Here is a 21,043-nt window from a genome sequence, read left to right on the forward strand (position 1 = left end):
AATCATGCATGGCTCTAGTGACTGAATTACTCCTTATTCTCATAGTTATGGATGACTCCTACTTAGTTGCTGAAGTTCCCCTTGTACCTCTCCCTCTACTCTGTCTAATATTAATATTTCTAGAATTTTCAGCTACTTACCTTTGCTCTTGCCTTTGCCCTTGCCCTTGTCCTATTGGCTCCTTACAACTTTTGCTTGTTGTGGTCTTTCCCACCACAATATCCACAACTTTTGACTAGCTTCATCACCTCGTTTGGCATCTGCTCCTCATTAATATCTCTTATCCTCTTTTTTTTTTAGTCTATCCCTAGGTCAACCTCTCTAAGGAGCATCGACAATTAAATCGTCTGTGGGTCTTTTTTAATACTTTTTATTTAGCAATGCTGCTATTTTTTCTACATAAGTTAGCCTATATCTTTTAACAGTGAAATAGTCATTAACATAGTTAGCCACTCTTAGATGAAAAGATAGAATGATTACAACATGAACATAAGAAAATCCACATAATTGCCACCTCTACAAGAGCATATTTGTTCATCTAGTTTAATAGTGCATCTCTCATTTGCCTCTTGTACTTCTGTTTCCTCATTTCCAGATCAAAAGATGCTACAAACACCACCGACCTCTTTACTCACCCATTGGACATATTTAGCTAATACCAGTGTTAGTTTGCCCTGCCATATCTCAACATGCCTTCTGTTGTGGTCTATCTTAACCATTATTTTTTATCTGATATTATTTATAAGATCAATATGGCTTCGCTTGCTCCTCTAAAATAAACTTATTGAATGACTCTGCATCATAGTTAGTATATTAGTGGACTTTGGCACCGTCCTGATACTCGCTCCTTGTCCAAGTCTATAATAAAATAAAGAAGTTAGATACATTATAATAGTGACTGAACTAAACTTCTAAAAAGGTTAATACATTCTAATAGTAATAAAACAATGTCAATACATCATTATACTTTGGCTTCACATGTAACATACCTTCTCATTTTGAGCTTTGACCCAATCTCTAGCTGATTGGGATAAATCTTCTAGTGATTTTATGCAATCCTTCCAAACTGGAGAGATATAGACCTTAGCAGCTTCACACATAGGCTTCTTGTATACCTTACTAGCGAACTTTCACCTAAAGTTCTCATAAAAATCTTTAAAACACACTCTATGCTCCACCCTTGAAAACACCTCACTAACAGCAGCATCTAATCATTTTTGACGATTCGACATGAATATGAGATTTTCTATATTTCCAATACCCTCCTTCAAGCATTCCAAAAACCACCTCCAATTGAAAATGGTGTTTGATTGCATAGTCTCTAAGGGCATATCCCTAAATAGGTAAACATCATCAAACATGCTTCTTACTGCAAGTGATAAATCCTTCGCCTCTTGCTCATATGTATGGAGTCTAAACTGTTCAACATCATCCTCAGAAAATAAAATATTCTTAATTTCTTTCTCATTTATAGCAGCATCTTCATCACTATCACTATTAGTAGAGCATTCTAAAGCACTTTTAAGAAATTGAACATCATCTCCCAAAATATTTACAATATCTATTTCTCCAACATTATCTCTAACATCATCTCCAACATCATTTAGAGATATATTTAGATTGTCTATCACTAACTTTGAAGGTCTTTCTCTTAAGGCTTTTAATAAATTTATGTTATGGATCTCAGTACCAACTACAAACATATCAATATGATCTTCAAATTTACATACATCAATCATTCTAAGAACATCATGATCTGAAAATACCCTTGGACCCGATCTCCTATAACATATATGTAAGGCAACTTGCCTATCCATCTTCGTTTGATCAAAAATGTAATTCAACAGATCTTTGAAATTTATGTAGTCTCATTCCATAGTAAATGTCATTTGTCTCATATTAACATATTTGGATTGTAAAATACTTCGATTTGGCTTTCATAATCCACCATAGTGGAGCCGTGTTGAAACATCATCTTTCATCTAAAATGAAACTTATGACCAAAAATAAATAAACTATTTAATAGTAATAGAATAATTTATTGTGTTGGGACTACACATGAAATACAATTAACAAACTACTTTACTGTATATGAACCATAGAGAAATATTTAACAGAAATAAATATTTAATTGATCTATAGGGATCATAAAAGAAATACAATTAACAAACTTTTGTAGAGGCACATATGAAATACAATTAATAAACTATTTTACTATATAAGGACTAAAGATAACATAAATAGATATTTAATTGCTTTATAGGGATCATACAAAAAATACAATTAACAAAAGGACCATATAAGACTAATGCTCTACAACATAATAACAGAAAACATGTCATCCTTAAATGTAGTATATAGGGACCATATAAGAAACATAATAGCAGAAAAGATGCTTGAACATTACTTTTCTCTATCTGCGTAGTATGAGACCAAATGCTCTATAACATTACTTCTCCCAAATCTAATTGAAGATCTAACAAGGAAGACAATAAACCCTCTCATTACTAACCTTCACCTCTGTGAAAAATGCGACTAGCCGAAGACCTAGTGAGGAGAGAGAGCATCACCAAGTTCAATGGAGAGTGGCCAACTAGACAATTGATAAGAAAAGAGCGCAACTTACTTTGATTGAGAAGAGTAGTCGGAGATCCACCATCAACAATGATCGCATCAAGGGGTTTCTAGAATCTGAGATAGATTTGGGTATTCATAGGGTTGAGTTTGGTTAGGTTAAGTCAGGTTAGGTTAGGTTAGGTTAGGCTAGGCTAGGTTAGGTTAGGATGGGTTAGGTTGGGTTGGGTTTAGGATAAGTTGTGTATATATTGGGTAACTTAGATTAGAGTATTTTGGTAATCATATTAGTGTAGTTAACTTAACCATATGATTTGGTTAAGTTAAGCTAATAAAACTAACAGTATGGTGTTTTTTGCAAATATTAGTTGAATCATAAGACTTAATTTGTAAATAGTGAAAATGTAAAGTGTAAATACAAATTTAGCTAAAAGGCAGGGTGTTATATGCAAATTTTCCTTAATTTTACTAGTTTATTTAATTAAGAATAATCATGTTAATGAATATATGTATATATTAGTTAAGATAATTAATGTCTAAATAATCTAGTTGTATTAACTAAAAATAAATACATAGATTAAAAGAAAATAAATAAATAAAATAAAAATCTCCACTGCCATAGTGCTGGCCTGAGCCTAGCACTATTGCAACAAGGAGAGAGAGAAAAAAAATAGAGAATGAAGAAGAGAAGAAGAAGAGGAAAGAGAAGAAAAGGAGAAGAGAAGAGGAAAGAAGTGAAGGGAGGAGTCGGGTCAGCAAGGAGGGGCTTGGTCGCTGTTGGCCAACCAACGGCCGACCTCTCATCGGCAGCTCAATTGTGGCAAACCCGAGAGAGAGAGATAGAGAGAGAGAGAGAGAAAGAGAGAGAGAGAGAGAAAGGAGGGAGGAGGCTCACCAGCGTCGGTATGTGGAAGCAATGATGACGATCTAAAGTGGTCAGCATTGGCAATGGAGAGAGAAAGAGAGAGAGAGAGAGAAAGGAGGGAGGAGGCTCACCAGCGTCGGTATGTGGAAGCAATGATGACGATCTAAAGTGGTCAGCGTTGGCAATGGAGAGAGAAAGAGAGTTTGAGAGAGAGGAGACTGCGAGAGAGAGATAGACCAAAAGAGGGGTGGTGGGTAGGGGTGAAAACGGGTCGGATTAACTTCGACCCAACCCGCTATCCGACCCGACTCGGATCGAATTCGGATAAAAAATTTCTATCCGATTCGGATACGGATAGAATTTTTGAAAAAAATTCAGATACGGATTCGGATACGGGTCGGATATATTTTTCGGATTCGAATACGGATATCGGATATCTGTTTATCCACATATTTTTTTAAATGATTTACAGTTTTTAGTTTTCTTATTTAAATAGTAAATATTAATATTGTTACTAATAATACTTTATATATTATTTATGGAGATTAATTTCTCTAATTTTATATATTTGACATACAAAAAAAATTATTTGTTGTAAAACTCTTAATAATTTTGTGTTAATTATATTTAAATAAATTATTATAATTATTTTAAATTCAATCAATATCTGTTTAAGATCCGATCTTTTATCCGAAAATTATCCGTATCTGTTTAGTTAGGATATGGTTTTAAATTTTACTATCTGTTAAATATCCGTATCTGAATCTGTATCCGGACTAAAAATATGGATCCGGATATGGGTTGAGCACTATCCGATCTGTATCAGATCCGTTTTCACCCCTAGTGATGGGGCATGCGGGCCCATATTGTGGCCAATCACATTGTGCTATGCAAATTTTTTTATTTTTTTATTTTAAGGCTATGTTATTATATTTTCTTTCACATCTGTAGATGGTCGAAGATGATCCCTCTGGCATAGAGAAGTCCCCTCTATCCTCTGTCCTACAACTGGTTCACCAAATATCGCCGTCGATCGAGCTAGGTAGCGGCTGACTTATTCAGCCACATAAGTGCGGCTTTGGTTCTTCATTTCTTGATGCTTTCTCTCCATCAGGATGGCGTACTAGAAGGCGTCCTCTAATGTAGCAAGTTGAAGAGCCTTCATGTCTACTTTGATCTCTCCACGCAACCTCGACACAAAATAACTCTGTAGTAGCGCATCCTGTAATATCAGGTTGCATCTACTACTAATATTCTCGAACTCCTCATTGTAAGCACTAGCAATAGTTCACTGCACAAACTTGGTGTCGAGGGCATCAAAATAATTATATCCTTCGGTGTTGAAACCCCGATAAATTCTAGCATTAAACTCCTTCCAACACTATAACCTGCCGTTAGTAGAAGTTGACTTGTACCAATGAAAGGTAGGCTCTTCTAAATGAAAACTTAGTAGCAATACTTTGGCATCTTCCTCAGTTCATTAGAAGATAAAAAATTGCTCAGCATGATATAACCACTCAATAGGGTCTCCACCTTTAAATATGGGAAAATTGATCCTCATCTTTGATCTTTTGCTTTGGGGGAGATCATTCTTAGTCAATTCTATGGTAGCCCCTCACATACTCCACATCATCACATTGAGGATCATATTCAGGTGTTTGCCACCCTTCATGGTTGACATATGCCACCGAATTATCATGGTAGATCGCTAAACTGTGGATCACGTAGATCCTCTTCTTGCATTCTTGGAATTGGTGAGTAGGCAACAAGGGCTTAGTCTATGGGGGTGGTGTCTCCACCATTGGAAGAACGAGAAGAGGGCTAGAAGTAGTTATCTTCGCTACTAAGGCATCAACAAGTAGTGTCATCATCCTCTCTTGTGATGCTCTGGCGACCTCCAGATTCGCGTACATCTTCTCTAGCATGCATAAGAGTAGCAAGTTTGTGGGACCTACATTGTAGGGGACTGATCCATCCACATCATGGGCTGCTTTGGTCTCCTAAGGCTGCTCATGGAGGTCTCTGATCGGTCTCCACCATGGTTTGGACTTCTGACAACTAGATTTGGATCAATAAGGGCAGAACCATCAACTAGCCTTTTTGACCTTGTGTTCACCATTTATGGTGATCTGAGGTGGTCCAAGGTCTAGCTACGCTGATACCACTTTAAGAACACCTTAACTTTGGAATCTGAATGGGGATTTGAACTCGCAAAAATAAAGAGAGTCCAAATCTTGAATTGTTTTGATACGTAATTTGTTTTGGACGGAGATTAGGTTCAAATTTTCGAGAGAGTTTCTAGAAGATCTACACATTGAAACCTCATGAAATTTGAATATGTTATAGCTCTTAAAGAGATATTTCAAATGAATCTAATATCTTAAGATTTGGATGATTAGAACCGGAGATATCATCATATCAGTGGTTGGAGGTCGGGATGGAGAGAACTGCGGGATTAGTTTTAGAACTAATTTTGAAGATTTGATAGAGGCACGGACTCCTAGGCATAGGATGGAGACGAGAGGTTGGCAGTTATGTGGTGATGTTGAAAATAATAATGGTAGTGAAAGGTTAGTGTTGGCGATGTTGAAGGTGGGTGGTTGTAGTTTGTAGAGAGGGTGATAGGTTAGGAAGGTGGGTCGCTTCTCGGAGTGAGGGGTGCACAACCAGACAAAGCAGAAGGCAGCGATGACAACTCTAAGGTGGTGCTAGGGCTGCCACGACCAGGGCTAGTTGAACAAGGATGACAGAGGAAGATGATCTAAGAGATTTGATTAATTCTAAGATAGTTTGACTTAAGTGCACACCACAATATATATAGTGGCTACCTAGTCAATTCATGTCAGTCTTACTTGACTGAGTTAGAGTTCGATTAACCCAAAACAAAGAGCAATGGGCAATTAACTAGACAACAAGGTCTAAAATGAAATACAACTCAGTAAGCAAATAATAATACTAAAAATAAATAAAAAATAACTCGCCGACTAAAATGCGAAGGCACTAATCCCCACATGACTCAGTCTGGTCTAACCGTCACATATATCTTTCCTTCTTGAGCAAAACTCTAAAGACCCTTAGTTTTGTGATGCATAGAGCTTAGATAGTTGATAGATCGGATTGTAGTGATTAATATAAAGATGCTAAAAGTTTTAGTGTTTTTAAAAAACTAAGGACTGTTGTGTCTAGCTATCAACACACTTTTGCCCCGGCATGCCAACTCTCATATGTTGAGAAAGAAATCTAAATAGGTAACTAGTTTGAACCGCTATAAAATAGTAAATTTTTATTAAAATAATATTAAATTAAAAATGTATGAGAATCATTCAATGAGTCCTTGGCATCTCTACGGGTCTGACGAAGAACATCCAACACCCGTGTGTCCGTCATACCACCTCTTGTACATGCCTCCTCTAATTTGCCTTCCATGGCGCTCCTCTTTGGACGTCTCGCAACAGTCAGGACCCTTCATCCTCTTGTCTCCATCTCCATCACCACCCACCCGTTACAGTCCCCACCATCTTATCCTTCCATCTCTACGTCTCCATCATCCGACGGCGTGGACGAGGCTTTCGTTTCTATTGCAGTCTCCATCCTAACCCAAAACCGCTCCAAGAGCCGGTGGAGACACCTGCAACTTACGTGCCCCGCTGTTGGCTTATCCGCCGCCACCGCCTCCGCAATTCTCCTCCGCCTCCGCCGCCGTCCACACCTCGCCCTCCGGTTCTTCCTCTGGACCCGCCACCGCCCCCTCCTCTGCCGTCACGACCTCTCCTGCTTTGCCGCTGCCGCGCACGTCGCGGCCCGCAACCGTTTTCGAGCCGCGGCCCTCTCCCTCCTCCGTGACGCCGTCCTCCTCCACGATCCCGTCGGCGACGGAGCCGACGGGGCACCCGAACGCTCACCAGAGCTCCTCGTAGCCCTAGCGACTTCCTTCCGAGCCTTCGACTCAGCCCCTTTCGTCTTCGACCTCCTGATCAAGGCTTACCTCGACTCCAAGCGCATCGATCGTGCGGTCCAGATCGTCCGGATCCTCGTATCCCGAGGCATACGGCCGTTGGTCTCCACATCCAACACGCTGATCCGATCCATCTCCCATGAGAGGGGCTCGGAAGCCTGCCTTGAGATCTATCGAGAAATCTTTAAACCCGAAGGCCTGCACTTTAAGGTTAGGGTTTCTCCTAACATTCGGACCTTCAATGCCCTCCTCCTCGCTCTATACCGAGAAGAGAGATTGGAGAGATCAGAGGAGGTTCTTAAGGACATGGAGAGCTTTAACTGCACGCCTAACGTTTACACGTACAGCATTCTAATGGCTGGACTTTGCGATGATGGAAGGGTAGAGAAAGCACGAGAATTGTGGGATGATATGGTTGAGAAAGGAATCAAAGGTGATGTCATGGCATTTAACACTCTAATTAGTGGTTATTGCAACGTGGGAGAGAGAGAGAGAGCAGAGGAGCTTTTTAGAGAAATGGAATTGGGTGGAATTGAACCAAGTGGAACCACATTTGAGCACTTGATCAAGAGCCACTGTCAGGTTGGAGACATTGATTCAGCTTTACTTCTTCATGGAGATATGAAAAGGAGGGGCTTTGAGATGAAGGTAAAGAGTGCAGATGAGTTGCTTGTGGAAATGTGCGAGAAAGGGAAGGTTCGAGATGGGTTGAAGCTTTTGAGGGAGGAGTTGAAGAGGGATGGATTTGCTCCAAGCCGAAAGACTTATGAGGTGTTGATAGCGGGGTTGTGTGAGGAAGGGACGTTGGGGGAAGCAATGAAGCTTCAGAGTGAGATGGCTGGGAAGGGGTTCGATGCCAGTGAGAAGGTATACAGTGCTTTTATTCGTGCATATGGGAGGCTCGGGAATACCAAGATGGTTGAAAGGTTGGAGGAGGAAATGCTCAATATGGGTTGAAATCTGGAAGAAGTTTAGGTGTAGTTATCATTTATTTTTCCAACATTTCTTGCTTGCTGCTGTTCTATGCAAATATCAGAAGTTCCAAATTGTTCCATTTCTTTGTTAGCTTTTATTCTTTTTCAATGCCTTTATCTCTACAGAAGGCATCTCTCTGTCTATCACTTGTATTGAACAATTGCATCTAATTTGGAGTTTTTGACTAAAATAGCACTGTTTAAAATTTAATTTACCATAAGATTACCATCCAAACCTATTACCAAAAGGGATCAGATTAACTGTAAGCATACTTAAAACACTAAAATATTTGGCGTTTAACCTTTTAAAATGAAATGTTGATGAGATAAGCATTTTTCCTGAAAAGTGAAACGCTATATATGTGAATGTTTCTTTTTAGCCACTTTAGTTAATGATGTTTTTAGTGTTTGTAGTTAGCTATTTAAAATACTAAACAGTAAAACTATAAAATGTTGAACTTCTCAGCGTTTTACAATTTTAGCGTTTTATCCCAATCTTTCATAGGTGGGCATTGCAGCATAGGCTAACCGGTGGATGCCTATGGTCTATTCGGTGATGGCCCCTCATGTCCTCCTATTGTGGTTTATCATCTTCAAAGTTATGCCACCCATTGTCTTCTTCAAAAGCCATTGGGTTCACTAGATAAACTGGTATGCCTTTGTGGTATGGGCAGCAATGGTTTGTACCTTGGTTGTGGGCATTCTTGAGGTTGTTTCGTGGGAGTTGTTCTGTGGAGATTTCGAGACGATCATCTTAACCGGAAGTTCATCGGCTAAAAGTGCAAACATCCTCTCTTGTGATACTCTTTCTGCATCCTATTCCGTCCTCATCTCTTCCAACATATGAATGAGCAGCATATCTGTGGAGACATGCCTACCTTCCGACCTAACATGACTAACCATGGGTTCCGATTGACTAGGGTCGATGGGAGTATCCCTTAATCTCTATTCCTAGTTGAAGGCAATCTGATAATCCTCCGTATTCACCGTTTCTTCATAATTTCTTTGGGACCTTGTGTTCACAATTAATGGAGCTTCAAAGTAGTCCAAGGTTTAACCTGCTCTACTATCACTATAACAATCACCTTTCTAACCCCAGGATCACTAAAGTCCAAATCTAAAGACAAAATTAAATTCCAACTGGAGCAAAAAGTTAGGATTACCGTTGATCTCCAAAGTTAAGAAGTAACTCAAGATCAAATGGTTAGATGATAGAATACTTTTAGAGTTGAGATAGATTCAGGATGGAGAATGAATCCATCGAGATGGATTGTGGAAAGGAGAGGTTAAAAAGGCGTGGTGGTGAACAGCCTAGGGTTATGGCAAGGTAGCATGCCCTACATGTTGTTACAGCAGTGGGGGTGCCACACACCTCCACCGAGCCACGCTTCTACATGCCACAGCGACGCGTGGAGGTGGGACCCAGCCCACTGGCCACTCCGCCGCCGCCGCGTGACCAGCTATCTCTCACTCTCTCTCTAATATTCTTTTTCTCTCTCTCTCTTCCCCGCATTCTCTTGACCTCTTTCTTTCTCTAGCTCTCTCTCTCTCTCCCTCTAGTACACCAGCAGTCACGGACCGCCGAGAAAAGCTGTCGTTAGCCCTTCTATCCGCCAGTGAGCCTCTCTCTCCTTCTCTCTATCTCTCTCTCCCTCTCTCTTTCTCTCTCTCTTTCTCTCTTACTCTTTCTCTTTGTCAGTTTCCTCTCGGGACACCGGAGGTTTGAGTCGCCGGTGAGAGGCCAGCTACTGAGTGCTCACTAGCGGCCGTACCCCTCCCCTGCGGCCCAACCCTCTTTCCCTTTTTCTCCTTCCTTTTATTCTTCTTCTTCTTCTTCTTCTTCACTTCTTTCCTTCTCTCAGGTAGCACTATTGCGAGGTGTTAGGCTCGGCCCAGCACCTGCTAGGTTAAGGTGCTGGGCTAAGCCCAGCACTATTTATAGTTATATATATATATATATATTATTGATACTATTCAAATCATATTTGATTATATTATTAATTATTTAATTAGTTTAATTAATCTAATGTATGTAATTTATATGAATTAAATCTAATTATATCATGTTTAGCAAAATACCTGCAACATAAATTACTATTTTAATCCTATGTAGGTAATAGTAATTATTAGAGTTATGTATGTATATTATTACGTAATTATTTGCAGTAACTTAATTCTTATTTTCTTAATTATTAAAGAGAATAATAGGTAGATAGTTATGTTTTAAATACACTATTAAATAATATAATTATGGTTAATAAATAACAAAACAAATATAGAAATGAAGAGTACATAATTACAACAAGAAATTATCTTTTAGCGAGATTAATTTTAATTAATAGAAAGACTAACATTATTTGTTATTAATAATTTCATATCCCGACCCCCTTGTTCAAGACCCCGTGAACTTATCTATCGAGGCTTAATCGTTGTCGTAGCAGTGTGAACGAGTAGTTGTTTGGTAATTGTAGTGGTGTGAGTAGTCTTATCCCTTAGACGCTTTTCTCAAATTAGGTTATATTATATAATTATCTATATGCATGTTTTAGCCTTCAGTATAATTATATGACCTTATCTAGAGATGATTTTAGTTGAGCATTATTTATCATGCATTTGATTAGGTTGATCTAAGATATGAATATGCTTATGATATATAGAGATGATTGAAAATGATTATACTGTTATGACTTTGTGTCGGGTAATCTCTAGCATGAGTATGCATGTGATACACCAGTAGTAATATACATGTGTTAGATATATGATTGGAGACTGCATTGCATTATTTTCCTCTTGACTTCCTTACCACCTAAATTCTTGATATGCATGACTTGTTATAGTATTGAATATATACACCTGATCTATCATATAGAAAGAAATGCATAAATCTCATTGATAGAAAAGTTGATAGCAAAAGCATGAGGGTATTCAAGTAGGCGTCAGGGTTAGGGGTGCCTAGAGTGATGATTATGGACGCTAATATGCGATATCTCGTGGCCTATGTCCAAGGTCAGTTGAGTTTATGCGCACAGATAATCGGACACCTGTCGTTCGCTAGGGCATCCGTGTGGCGAGTTACCTTTATGTGATTTCTATTAACTAGTGGGGTACCCGATCTAGATGGATTTTGATATATCCTTAGCGTATGGTAGGGTATGCTTTGAGCCTACGGGTAGGATGTTGAGATCGGGTACCGAGTGTTGACTCTACACAGTGGTCTAATATGATGATATTATACCAAGATACCGATGATGATCGTGATGTTGAGAAATGCATATGATTTTATTATCATCTATTATACCTAATTATCGAATGGTCAATATGCATCATAAGTGGTTGCATTTGATATCATGATCATGATCGGCATGCAATATTTGTGAGAGAGTTATCATGATGGTATGACATGGAGATTTATTTATATATTATCGAGGATTATATATTTTATCAGTTATGACATGACATATTATCTATTTTTTATATATGTATTATCGCGGAACACTCATATACTCATTCATGACATAATGCTCTTTCTTATTCATATCATCCAATACATGATTTACTCTTTGTTTGGCTTCACTTATTCGGAGTAAGGTTTATTCAGTGAGCATTTAGCTCATAACTTTCTTTGTTTTCTCCTTTCCAAAACCTCAAGTGAACGAGTAGAGAAAGATACTCCCTTAGAGGTCTTGCCAGTGGGTGAAGAGTAGAGTGTGATTAGTGTTATACACTAGATGAGTTATCTTATCTAATGTATTAGTGGACATCCTCCAAAGTGTATCTTTATCCTTGTCTTATATTCTAGTAGGTGACTTTGTACTTATATAATTATGTATATACCACCGTTTCATATATGTAGTTGTGAAAAGCTCTTGATGATATGTTGTGGCCTATATGAGGCCCAAGTAGGATTATGTGAATGTTGTTGACAGTTAGCCTTGAGTTATTCTTAGTTTAGATGTTGTGGATAAAATTATGATGTTGATATATATTTATTTAATTGTCAAGAACCAACCAAATGGTCAAGTGCCACACACGTGCCGTGTGGGCTCGTGTCATGCACGTATTTAGGGTTTGGGTGTTACATTGTAGGACTTTAAAGACATCTTTGAGGAGCTATAGAAAAAAAAAACAATTAAAGGATAGAAGTAGAAAAAGATTCTCTTACTTTATTATAATTATTTCCCCACTATCTTCGATTAATTTTTTACTTTATTATTTAAAGAGTGATTAGATAGATTTGTATAGAAAAACAAAACAATTAAGCGATAGAAATAGAAAAAGAAGAAGATTAAGAAGAAGAAAGAGGCAACAATAGAAGAAACAAAAGAAGAAGAAGAAAACATATTAACAATTTTTATAAATATAATAATAACTTTTGTTATTTTTTACTAATAAAATTAAATATAATAATAACTTTTATTGTTTTTTAATCATTTTTATTATTTTTTCTATACAGTATCTATATTGAATATAAGGAATAACAGCAGCAAAAGAAGAAAAGTAAGAAAAAGTAAAAGATGAAGAATAATAATAATAAATGGCAGCAGCGTATGAAGTAAAAAATGAAGATGATGAAGAAAAAAAGTATAGATCCATTTCTGTCTTATAGTGTCCTGTCAACATTCAATAAGATACTAAATAATAGAAAGACAAAGTTAAATAAATAAATAAAAAAAACCTCAAGTGCAAAAAAAATCAAAAACAATAATCGGAAAATAAAAAAACCTAGTGGATTTTTAGTACAACTGACCCAACTGTTTAAAATAAATACCGTAATTATTTGCAACATAGATTACATTATTTTTTTTAAATTAGTTATTTAAACTATTTCTAATTATTTTTTTTACTCTATTAATTAAATAGCGATTAAAAAGACACATAAAAAAAATAAAGAGAAAATTAAGAGATAAAAGAACCTGTAGCAGCAGATAAAACAACAACAAAAAAGAAAAGAAGGATAAAACAAAGAAAACGGTAAGGGTCATTCTCTTTATTCATACATTATCCTATCAGCATATAGAAAGGGAAAATATCTTATCTGCAAAAAAAAACTGAAAAATAGGACTAAGTGACAATCAAAACCCAACTGGTTTTTGGTACAAATTGCCCCATCTTATTAGTATGATATTTTAGTAATAAAGGTCACCTTATCAGATCTTAATAGGTATAATATCACGGAGGACAACTAGGTGGGAATTAAGAGTGCAAACTAATGGGAAACGTAGGCTGCTTTATGGAAGTAAACATAGTTAGATTACTAAAAACCTAAACAACATCACCAGACGAAGAAATATAATTGCGAATCTCAAGATACTGTACAGGCTCAGAAGAACAAATATAATTGCTCCGCTAAAACAAAACGCTAGGTGACAAACACAATATGTACATTCTCACAAAATCTCAAAGGCTCTCTTCGTCGTCCCTATGTGTCCAAGACTAACTCCAGTTGTTGTCGATTTATGTGTGCGCCATGAGTAAAGTCTCTTTATGAACGAAAGAAACTTCACAGGCAGCTTCATCCAGCTTTGGACTCTTAAAATAGGTCATCTCAAATACATGAAGCGGCAATCCAAGAATAATAGCAATCTCCTCCGACTTGAACTTCAATTTACACCAATCAAAAATACAAATGGATCTACTCTTCCTCCCAATTATTACCTCCCGGAACGAGGCTCATTTCAATTGCAAAATAGGCAACAGAACTTCCTCTAAAAAGATGCATACAAGAAAAAACAACTTTGTCTTGCAATAAAATAGCACATTATTTTGCACGAATAAAATATCATTGAAACACCTTAAATATTCAGTTAATCTTTGTTCAACTTTTTGCGACAACATTAGAACTTCACGGATCATCATAATAAGCATGTGATATGCAACAGTTTATCCGGAAGAGTAAAGCAAACTTTAGATTGTGAATCCATACTAGTATTGGATAGTCATTGACAATATATTGATCAGTACCCTACTTAAAACTGCAATTGCACATCAAAGCATTGAACACTACCAAAATAAGAAGTTAACTGGAAATTGCAGCTAGGTGCTTCAATCTTCAATGGCCTCCTGAATAAGCTTCTCTGTAAGAGCTTTTGGAAGTCCCATCACGCTATCAATTGTCCCCACCTAAAAAGAAGCATGAGAAGTGAGAAGAAAAGGATAAAAGGAAAGGGGGAATATCAGTTGGGAATTTTCCCGCAGAAAAAGAAAACACTGCTAAAGGAAAATATTAGGATAATTTACCAGTGCTTCTATTAATGGTGAAGTTAGCGGATGTTCTACCAACAGGCCCCCAGCAACATATAGAACATCCCCTTCATTAATCTAAAACAATACCAAAAATTTTATGTACTTGACAATATAGAGAAAAAATAGCATGAAAGATAACTTAAATGATATGACAACCAAGGACATATTTAAACAGCTGGAGAATGGAATATGGAAAAGGTGGAAGTACCAGATTCTCAATGACCTCATCTGGTATTTTTTGAAAATACACCTGCGTATTGAGAAAGCAATAACAAATGGCTAAGTCATGATGCCAAAATGAAGACGAGATCTCTAGGTTTATTCATACAAAATTCAGGTCATACTGGTGAACTTTATAGAAACATTCTCAAAAGATAGCACATTAAATTTATGGGAAGAAAAGCAATTTTTATGATCAGTATATACAAGATACATTCTAAAAAACTTTCCTTTTTGAGAACTGATAACATTTTGGATGCTCATAATTATTTAAAAGGTCCCTCTTTGCTACTGCTGTAATAATGCTGAGATGCTATAAGTGGAAAAAGAAGACAATACTTCAGCTTTATCCACTCCTCTCTTTCTAGTCCCAGTCTTTAAATTTGTGACAAGCACAGATCCCACTGTTGATGCATGGCCTCCAGAATAGCCTAGTAAAAATTTATTGAAATATAAATGAACTGTGGAACTATTCAAACCAGATAGAGAAATGCATACCTTGGATAAATTCCCGTGCTTCTTCTGCACTGCCTGGCTTTTCTCTAATCATCCCTCCATGGACCACAACCTCCAAAAAGTCAGAAGACAGCATGCATCATGATTAATTGCTTCTAACAAAATCAGTACATTAACTTACAAGTAAATAAATAAAGGAATACAATCTATACCACCATAATGCCAAAATTCATGGTATCTCCCTAAACTTTCATTTGCGTCACTTAAACATACTTATAGTTATAAACTTTTAACTTATATGCAATTGCTTGATAGACATTAAATTTAACATAAGACCAAATGCTAGTTTCATTTTACAATAACCAATTAGAAAATAAAACTGTGAAAATCCTTTAGTCATATGCTTCTTTCATCTCAAACTTTCTCACTTCTATACTTTGGAGTACATTACAAATCTTCAAAATAAGATAATATAGAGGGCAGAATAGTTAGAACTTTGATAGTTTTACTGAAAAAAATATCTTCCCATTTAGTTTTGTATAGAAAACTAACAGTTGTACATAGATAAGTAAAAGGGGGTTAAGTGACACAAATGATAGTTTACTAAGGCAAATTGGATTTTGACCAAGCCACAATAGGGTAAAATGTATTTTTCCATCAAAGAAAATTTTCATGCAATGTACCACAGAAATCCTATTTATGTTTGTTACGAACAAAATCACTCTCCTTAATATGAAGAGAATTTGTGAGTTATCAATATATCAAACATCTAAAGATTGTGATGAACAGTGGTTGTGTAAGAGATACTTTTGAAAACAAAGCAACAAAGCACTAAGAATGTAGAGAGAGCCTGAAATGAGTTTGAAATATGAATTTAAGCATGAATCTAAAAATAAGAAAGAATCATTAATCACTTCTCCCATTACTAGGAAGTTAACCAATTTCTAGCACTAACTAAAAAAGAGAAAGAAACTACTCAACAACAATCTAAATAAGTTATTCAAATTAAGAAATAATAAAAATTATGCAAATTTGGCATAGAATTTGGACATACTTGATCAGCAGTAATCAAGAGCGTCAGTTCAGAATCCACTTCCTTAAAACCATTGCTCTGAAGCATTGCTATTATTGCATCTGCCTGCACATTAAAGACCAAACTCCAATCCAAGAACTTAATACTATCCAGTTATAATTTCATGCCATTAAGAGCATATTAGAAGAAATTAACAGAAAAGGAAAAAAAAAACAAAATAAATGGAGCTCTAAAAAGAGTAGATCTCGACCTTAGCTTCAGCTAAAACCATTACCAATTCCTCAGGATTCTCCCTTCGAATATCCTTCTCATCAATGTCAGCACTCTAAAAATCAACTACTAAGTCAAATAAGATCACTTATGAAAGAAAAATTACACAAAGATCTAAAAGTTTGAAGAGAGAAATACGCACCATGATTGAGAACTCGTAACCCATCTCCGACAGAATTTGTCTGCGGGATGCTGATGATGAGCCCAAAATTATCTACAATCATTTATTAAAATATTAACTACTAAAAGGAATTTAAAATACTACTAGCACAAAAGAGAAAAGGAAGAGAGAGACCTTGAAAGGACAAGACGCGGAATTGGAAGTCATCTTTCTCCGACGTTGTTGGAGTTGTGCGTCCACTCTAAACGCCAAACCCTTGCTTATGAAGCTCAGGTCCAGTTCCGCCACCCCGCCAGGGAGCTAGAAATCCAAATGTTCACTTAAAAAACCTAAGCTATTATAGGAATTCTACATATTTACAGATAAAGCTCTGTGTTTCAGCTTCTTAAGAATGGAAAAGAAAATGGAGAAAGAGATGTTTACCTGTGGAATTGACGGGAAAAGGGAAATCGAGAATAAAGGCAGTAGTGGTGGCGACGAAAGGGAGGAGAGCGGAGGAAGGAGGAACCGGAGAAGCGGAAAGAGAGGTTTTCTATACCTTAATGGGCAGAAAGCCCCCATTTTGGTGAAAATATTTGTTTTGTAGCCTATTTTTAAAAGGCCGGCTACGGTAGAGCGATCTGCACCAAAAATCATTTCAATTTTTTAATTAGCAGAAATAGGTTTTCCTATTTTCGAATTATATTTTTCTACTTTCTTTACTGATTTAGTCTAATTTTACCTTTTCTCTAATTCAACCCAACTGTTTAATCTAATTGGTACTTCCAAACCCGACAATTATTGGAAGTCCAAATCCAAAGGCGGAATCAGATTTCGAGTTACGAACGAAAAGTTACGGTTATCGTGGATCGTTAAGGTTAAGAGGTAACTTGAGATTTGACGGTTAGATGGATGCTCGGTTTTGGGGTTGTGATAGACTTGTGATGAATGACAAATCTATCAAAATAGATCTTGGAAAGGGATGGTCGAAATCGGCATAGTAGTGTTCAGCTTAAAGGGTAGTAGGATAGTGGTGATGGTACAATTTCCATTGTGTCAATCTATTTTATGATTTGATTATTATTTGGGCTTTCATATTTTCTTCGAGTTTTATCCTAGAGATTATATTATGTTTCCAAATCGGGGCGTGACACAAGCCATCGGATGAAGCTACATGAGAGCTTAAGTCAAATGGGCATCTATCTAAGCGTGGTGTATTGATATAGTTCGACCCAAATTGAGCCATACTAGGGATAGGAGAGACTTTGAGTTTGATGCCTAAAGACCTTGCATTGATTTATATTTTGAACCCTATGTTCTATTTAATTAATTTTCGCTTTATTAAGAGTAGTTTGGCCTTCCTCGTACAGGAGACCAAGCTCTACTCATGCAAATGGCACTTGCTGAACTAGAACATCAACCACCCATTGGAGTTCCCGCTAATGTGAATGAGTTGCTACAGGAATTTAGCGACCAATTCGAGGAGCCACGAGGACTACTTGCCAACTCGCCACCATGATCATCAAATTGAGATCATTACGGAGGCTAAACTAGCAAATGTTCGATCATATCAGTACCCATATGTCTGGAAGGAGGAGATTAACAAGTTGGTAGTCGAGATGCTCGAGCAAGGTATCATCCAACCAAGTAGGAGCGCTTACTTATCGCCGGTGATGTTAGTTTGAAAGAAAGACGAGAGTTGATGGTTTTGCGTCAATTACCGAGCCTTGAATGTGATCACCGTCAAAGACCGGTACCCAATACCAGTGATCGAGGAGCTGATGAACGAACTCACGAGGTTAGCTTACTTCAGCAAGCTTCACTTAAAGGCAATCAAATCCGTGTTGACAATGGATGTACATAAGACGGCGTTCCAAACTCACAGCAGCTATTATGAGTTTCGAGTCATATCAGTTCACTAACACACCAACGACATCTTAGTGTATAGCAAAAATTGGACCAAGCACTTGCGGCATGTGCTAGAGGTGTCGAGCATCTTGAGGTGAAACAATTTGAAAGTCAAGATGAGCAAGTGCTTTGGGGTGTGCCACGAGTGGAGTATTTTGGGAAATCATCTCAACAAAAGGAGTGAAGATCAACCCGAGCAAGATCAAACACATGGTGTGTTGGCCGATTTCTACTAACATGTGAGAATTGAGATAATTCCTTGGGTTGACGGGTATTACTAATGATTCATCACAAATTATGACAAAATCGTTGCCCCGCTGACCTCCCTATTAAAAAAAAGAGGAATTTAATAGACAAACAAGGTGACAGAGGCTTTCAAAGCATTAAAGGCAGCAACGTCTACAGTGTCGGTTTTGGCCTTATTAGATTTTAGTAAACCTTTTGTGGTGGAGTGCGACACCCTAGGTGTAGGTATTGGAACTATCTTGATGTAAAAGGGAAGGCCCCTAGCATACATGAGCAAGGCCTTGTTGGACCAGTCACAACAATTATCCACTTATGAGCATGATATGCTTACAATTCTGCACACCGTTACCAAATGGCGCCCCTACTTGATCAATCGATGGTTTATTATCCACATGAATCAGCGAAGCTTACTTTTCTCCATGGAGCAACGTATCCACACCCCAGCACATCAACAGTGGGTCACGAAGCTCCTTGGGTATGACTATGAGCTGGTCTATAATAAAAAGGGATTAAGAACCGAGCCATCAATGCCCTTTTGCGCCAACCGGATGCAAACAAACTCGCTTTCTTTTCAGCCCCGACATTCCCTTTCTTTCCAAATATGAGGAGAGCTAGTGCAGAGGATCTTAATTTGGTCTAGCTCATGAAGGAGCTGAGGGAGGAGCCTTCAAGCCACCTTGTGCATGAGGTGCGCAAAAGGTTGGTGTTTGAACACAAGTAGATCAAAGCACCTGTGAATAAGGGGCTGCAGCATCTATTGGTGGCACACTTCCATGACACTCTCACAGCAGGCCATGAAGGAGTCTTACGCACTTATAAACAGCTAGCCCAAAACTGCATATGGATAGTGATGAAGTCAAATGTGAAGAAATATGTGTGTAAATGTCAAATTTGCCAACGGGTTAAGTTAGAGACACTCAAACCAAGCGGGCTATTACAATAATTGCATATATTGAAGCAGATTTGGGAGGACATCTCCATGGACTTAATCAAGGGGCTGCCAAAGGCCTGAGGCCGATCGGTGGTGTTTGTGGCGGTAGATAGGGCTGAGCAAATACGCTTAATTTATAGCCTTGGTAGCTGCATTTTTAGCAAAGAAGGTTGCTGAAATTTTTGTTCAAAAAGTGGCGTGCTTAAATGGGATGCCTAGTACGATCGTGTCGAACTAGGATCGCATCTTTATCAGTAAGTTTTGGTTCGAGTTTTTCATATCGCAAGTCAATCTTAGTTCAGTCTATCACCCCAAAATTGATGGCCAAACTGAGGTGGTAAATCGCAGGCTTGTGCACTATATGTGTTTCTTTGTGGCAGATCGACCGAGGGATTGGATCAAATTCCTTCCATAGGCTAAGTAGTCTTATAATACTGCTCATCACTCCAGCACCGACATAACCCCATTTGAGATGATTTATGGGTGCACTCTACCTGTCTTGCGCACCTATGATCGACTCAACTCATGGCGTCGGACCTAACCGAGCTTAAAATCGCATGAAGACTCAAAAGTCAAGACTCATAGTAGCCCAAAACTATATGAAGCAGACTCATGACAAGAGCCAACATGAGCACAAGTTTAAGGTTGGTCAATGGGTGTTTGTTCGAGCCTAACCGTATCTACAATCCACATTGAGGCCAATTTTGAACCAAAAGCTAGGTCATAAGTACTACGGGCCGTATTGAGTAAAATAAGTGTTACTTATAGTCAAAAAAAAGGAGGAATAAGAGAGATAGTACCATATTCAAACATTTAAAAACTTATTTCATCCTCACTAACAGCTAGTGTGAGTTTACTTCCAACAATGCTTAAATATTTGCCTAAATAGTAGGGATGAGATTGGTAAATAAATATAGAGATAAGTAAATGGTTCTAAAAACTTGACAACTAATTCATATTTTCTCAGGTTTGATGATCCAAAGAAGGTTCTTTGTAGTGCTACGGATACCATATTCTGCACAGGAGACATGAAGTACTTATGCAGTAACACTCTTAATGGTGCTACAATCTGGCTATTTGTATTGTTTGAAATGCTTAACTTTCCCAAGTGTAATCTGGACGTATTTTTAATTGAACCATCCAACATCACGGCATATCCAAAAACCATCTTCTCCTTACTTCACTGCACTCTCTTCATCATCTTTAGGGGGTGCCATCTTTGAGGCCTTTGTATTTTTCGGGCTTGACAGCTAGAAAGTTGAAAAGAAG

At 37.6% G+C, this 21,043-nt stretch overlaps 1 protein-coding gene across 2 annotated transcripts; it reads right to left on the minus strand.

Annotated features, from left to right (window-relative positions):
• Window positions 1-14,126: 14,126 nt before the first annotated feature.
• On the minus strand, window positions 14,127-17,281 carry LOC140768475 (uncharacterized). 2 transcript variants are annotated; one of them, XM_073108757.1, is made up of 10 exons: window positions 17,134-17,281; window positions 16,885-17,010; window positions 16,732-16,803; window positions 16,570-16,644; window positions 16,341-16,424; window positions 15,329-15,398; window positions 15,170-15,261; window positions 14,820-14,861; window positions 14,606-14,686; window positions 14,127-14,488 (listed from the first exon to the last, which is right to left on the minus strand). In XM_073108757.1, the coding sequence occupies exons 1-10, from the start codon at window positions 17,269-17,271 to the stop codon at window positions 14,411-14,413; spliced, it is 858 nt and encodes a 285-aa protein (XP_072964858.1). In that variant the 5' UTR covers window positions 17,272-17,281; the 3' UTR covers window positions 14,127-14,410. The 2 variants fall into 2 exon arrangements, 1 of the variants encoding a protein (XP_072964858.1); XR_012105765.1 differs by lacking the exon at window positions 15,170-15,261 and having other exon boundaries at window positions 14,428-14,488.
• Window positions 17,282-21,043: the final 3,762 nt, after the last annotated feature.

This window comes from Typha angustifolia, chromosome 10, assembly GCF_048772165.1.
Source record: "Typha angustifolia cultivar Huaian chromosome 10, ASM4877216v1, whole genome shotgun sequence".
In the NCBI taxonomy this organism is placed as follows: Eukaryota; Viridiplantae; Streptophyta; class Magnoliopsida; order Poales; family Typhaceae; genus Typha; species Typha angustifolia.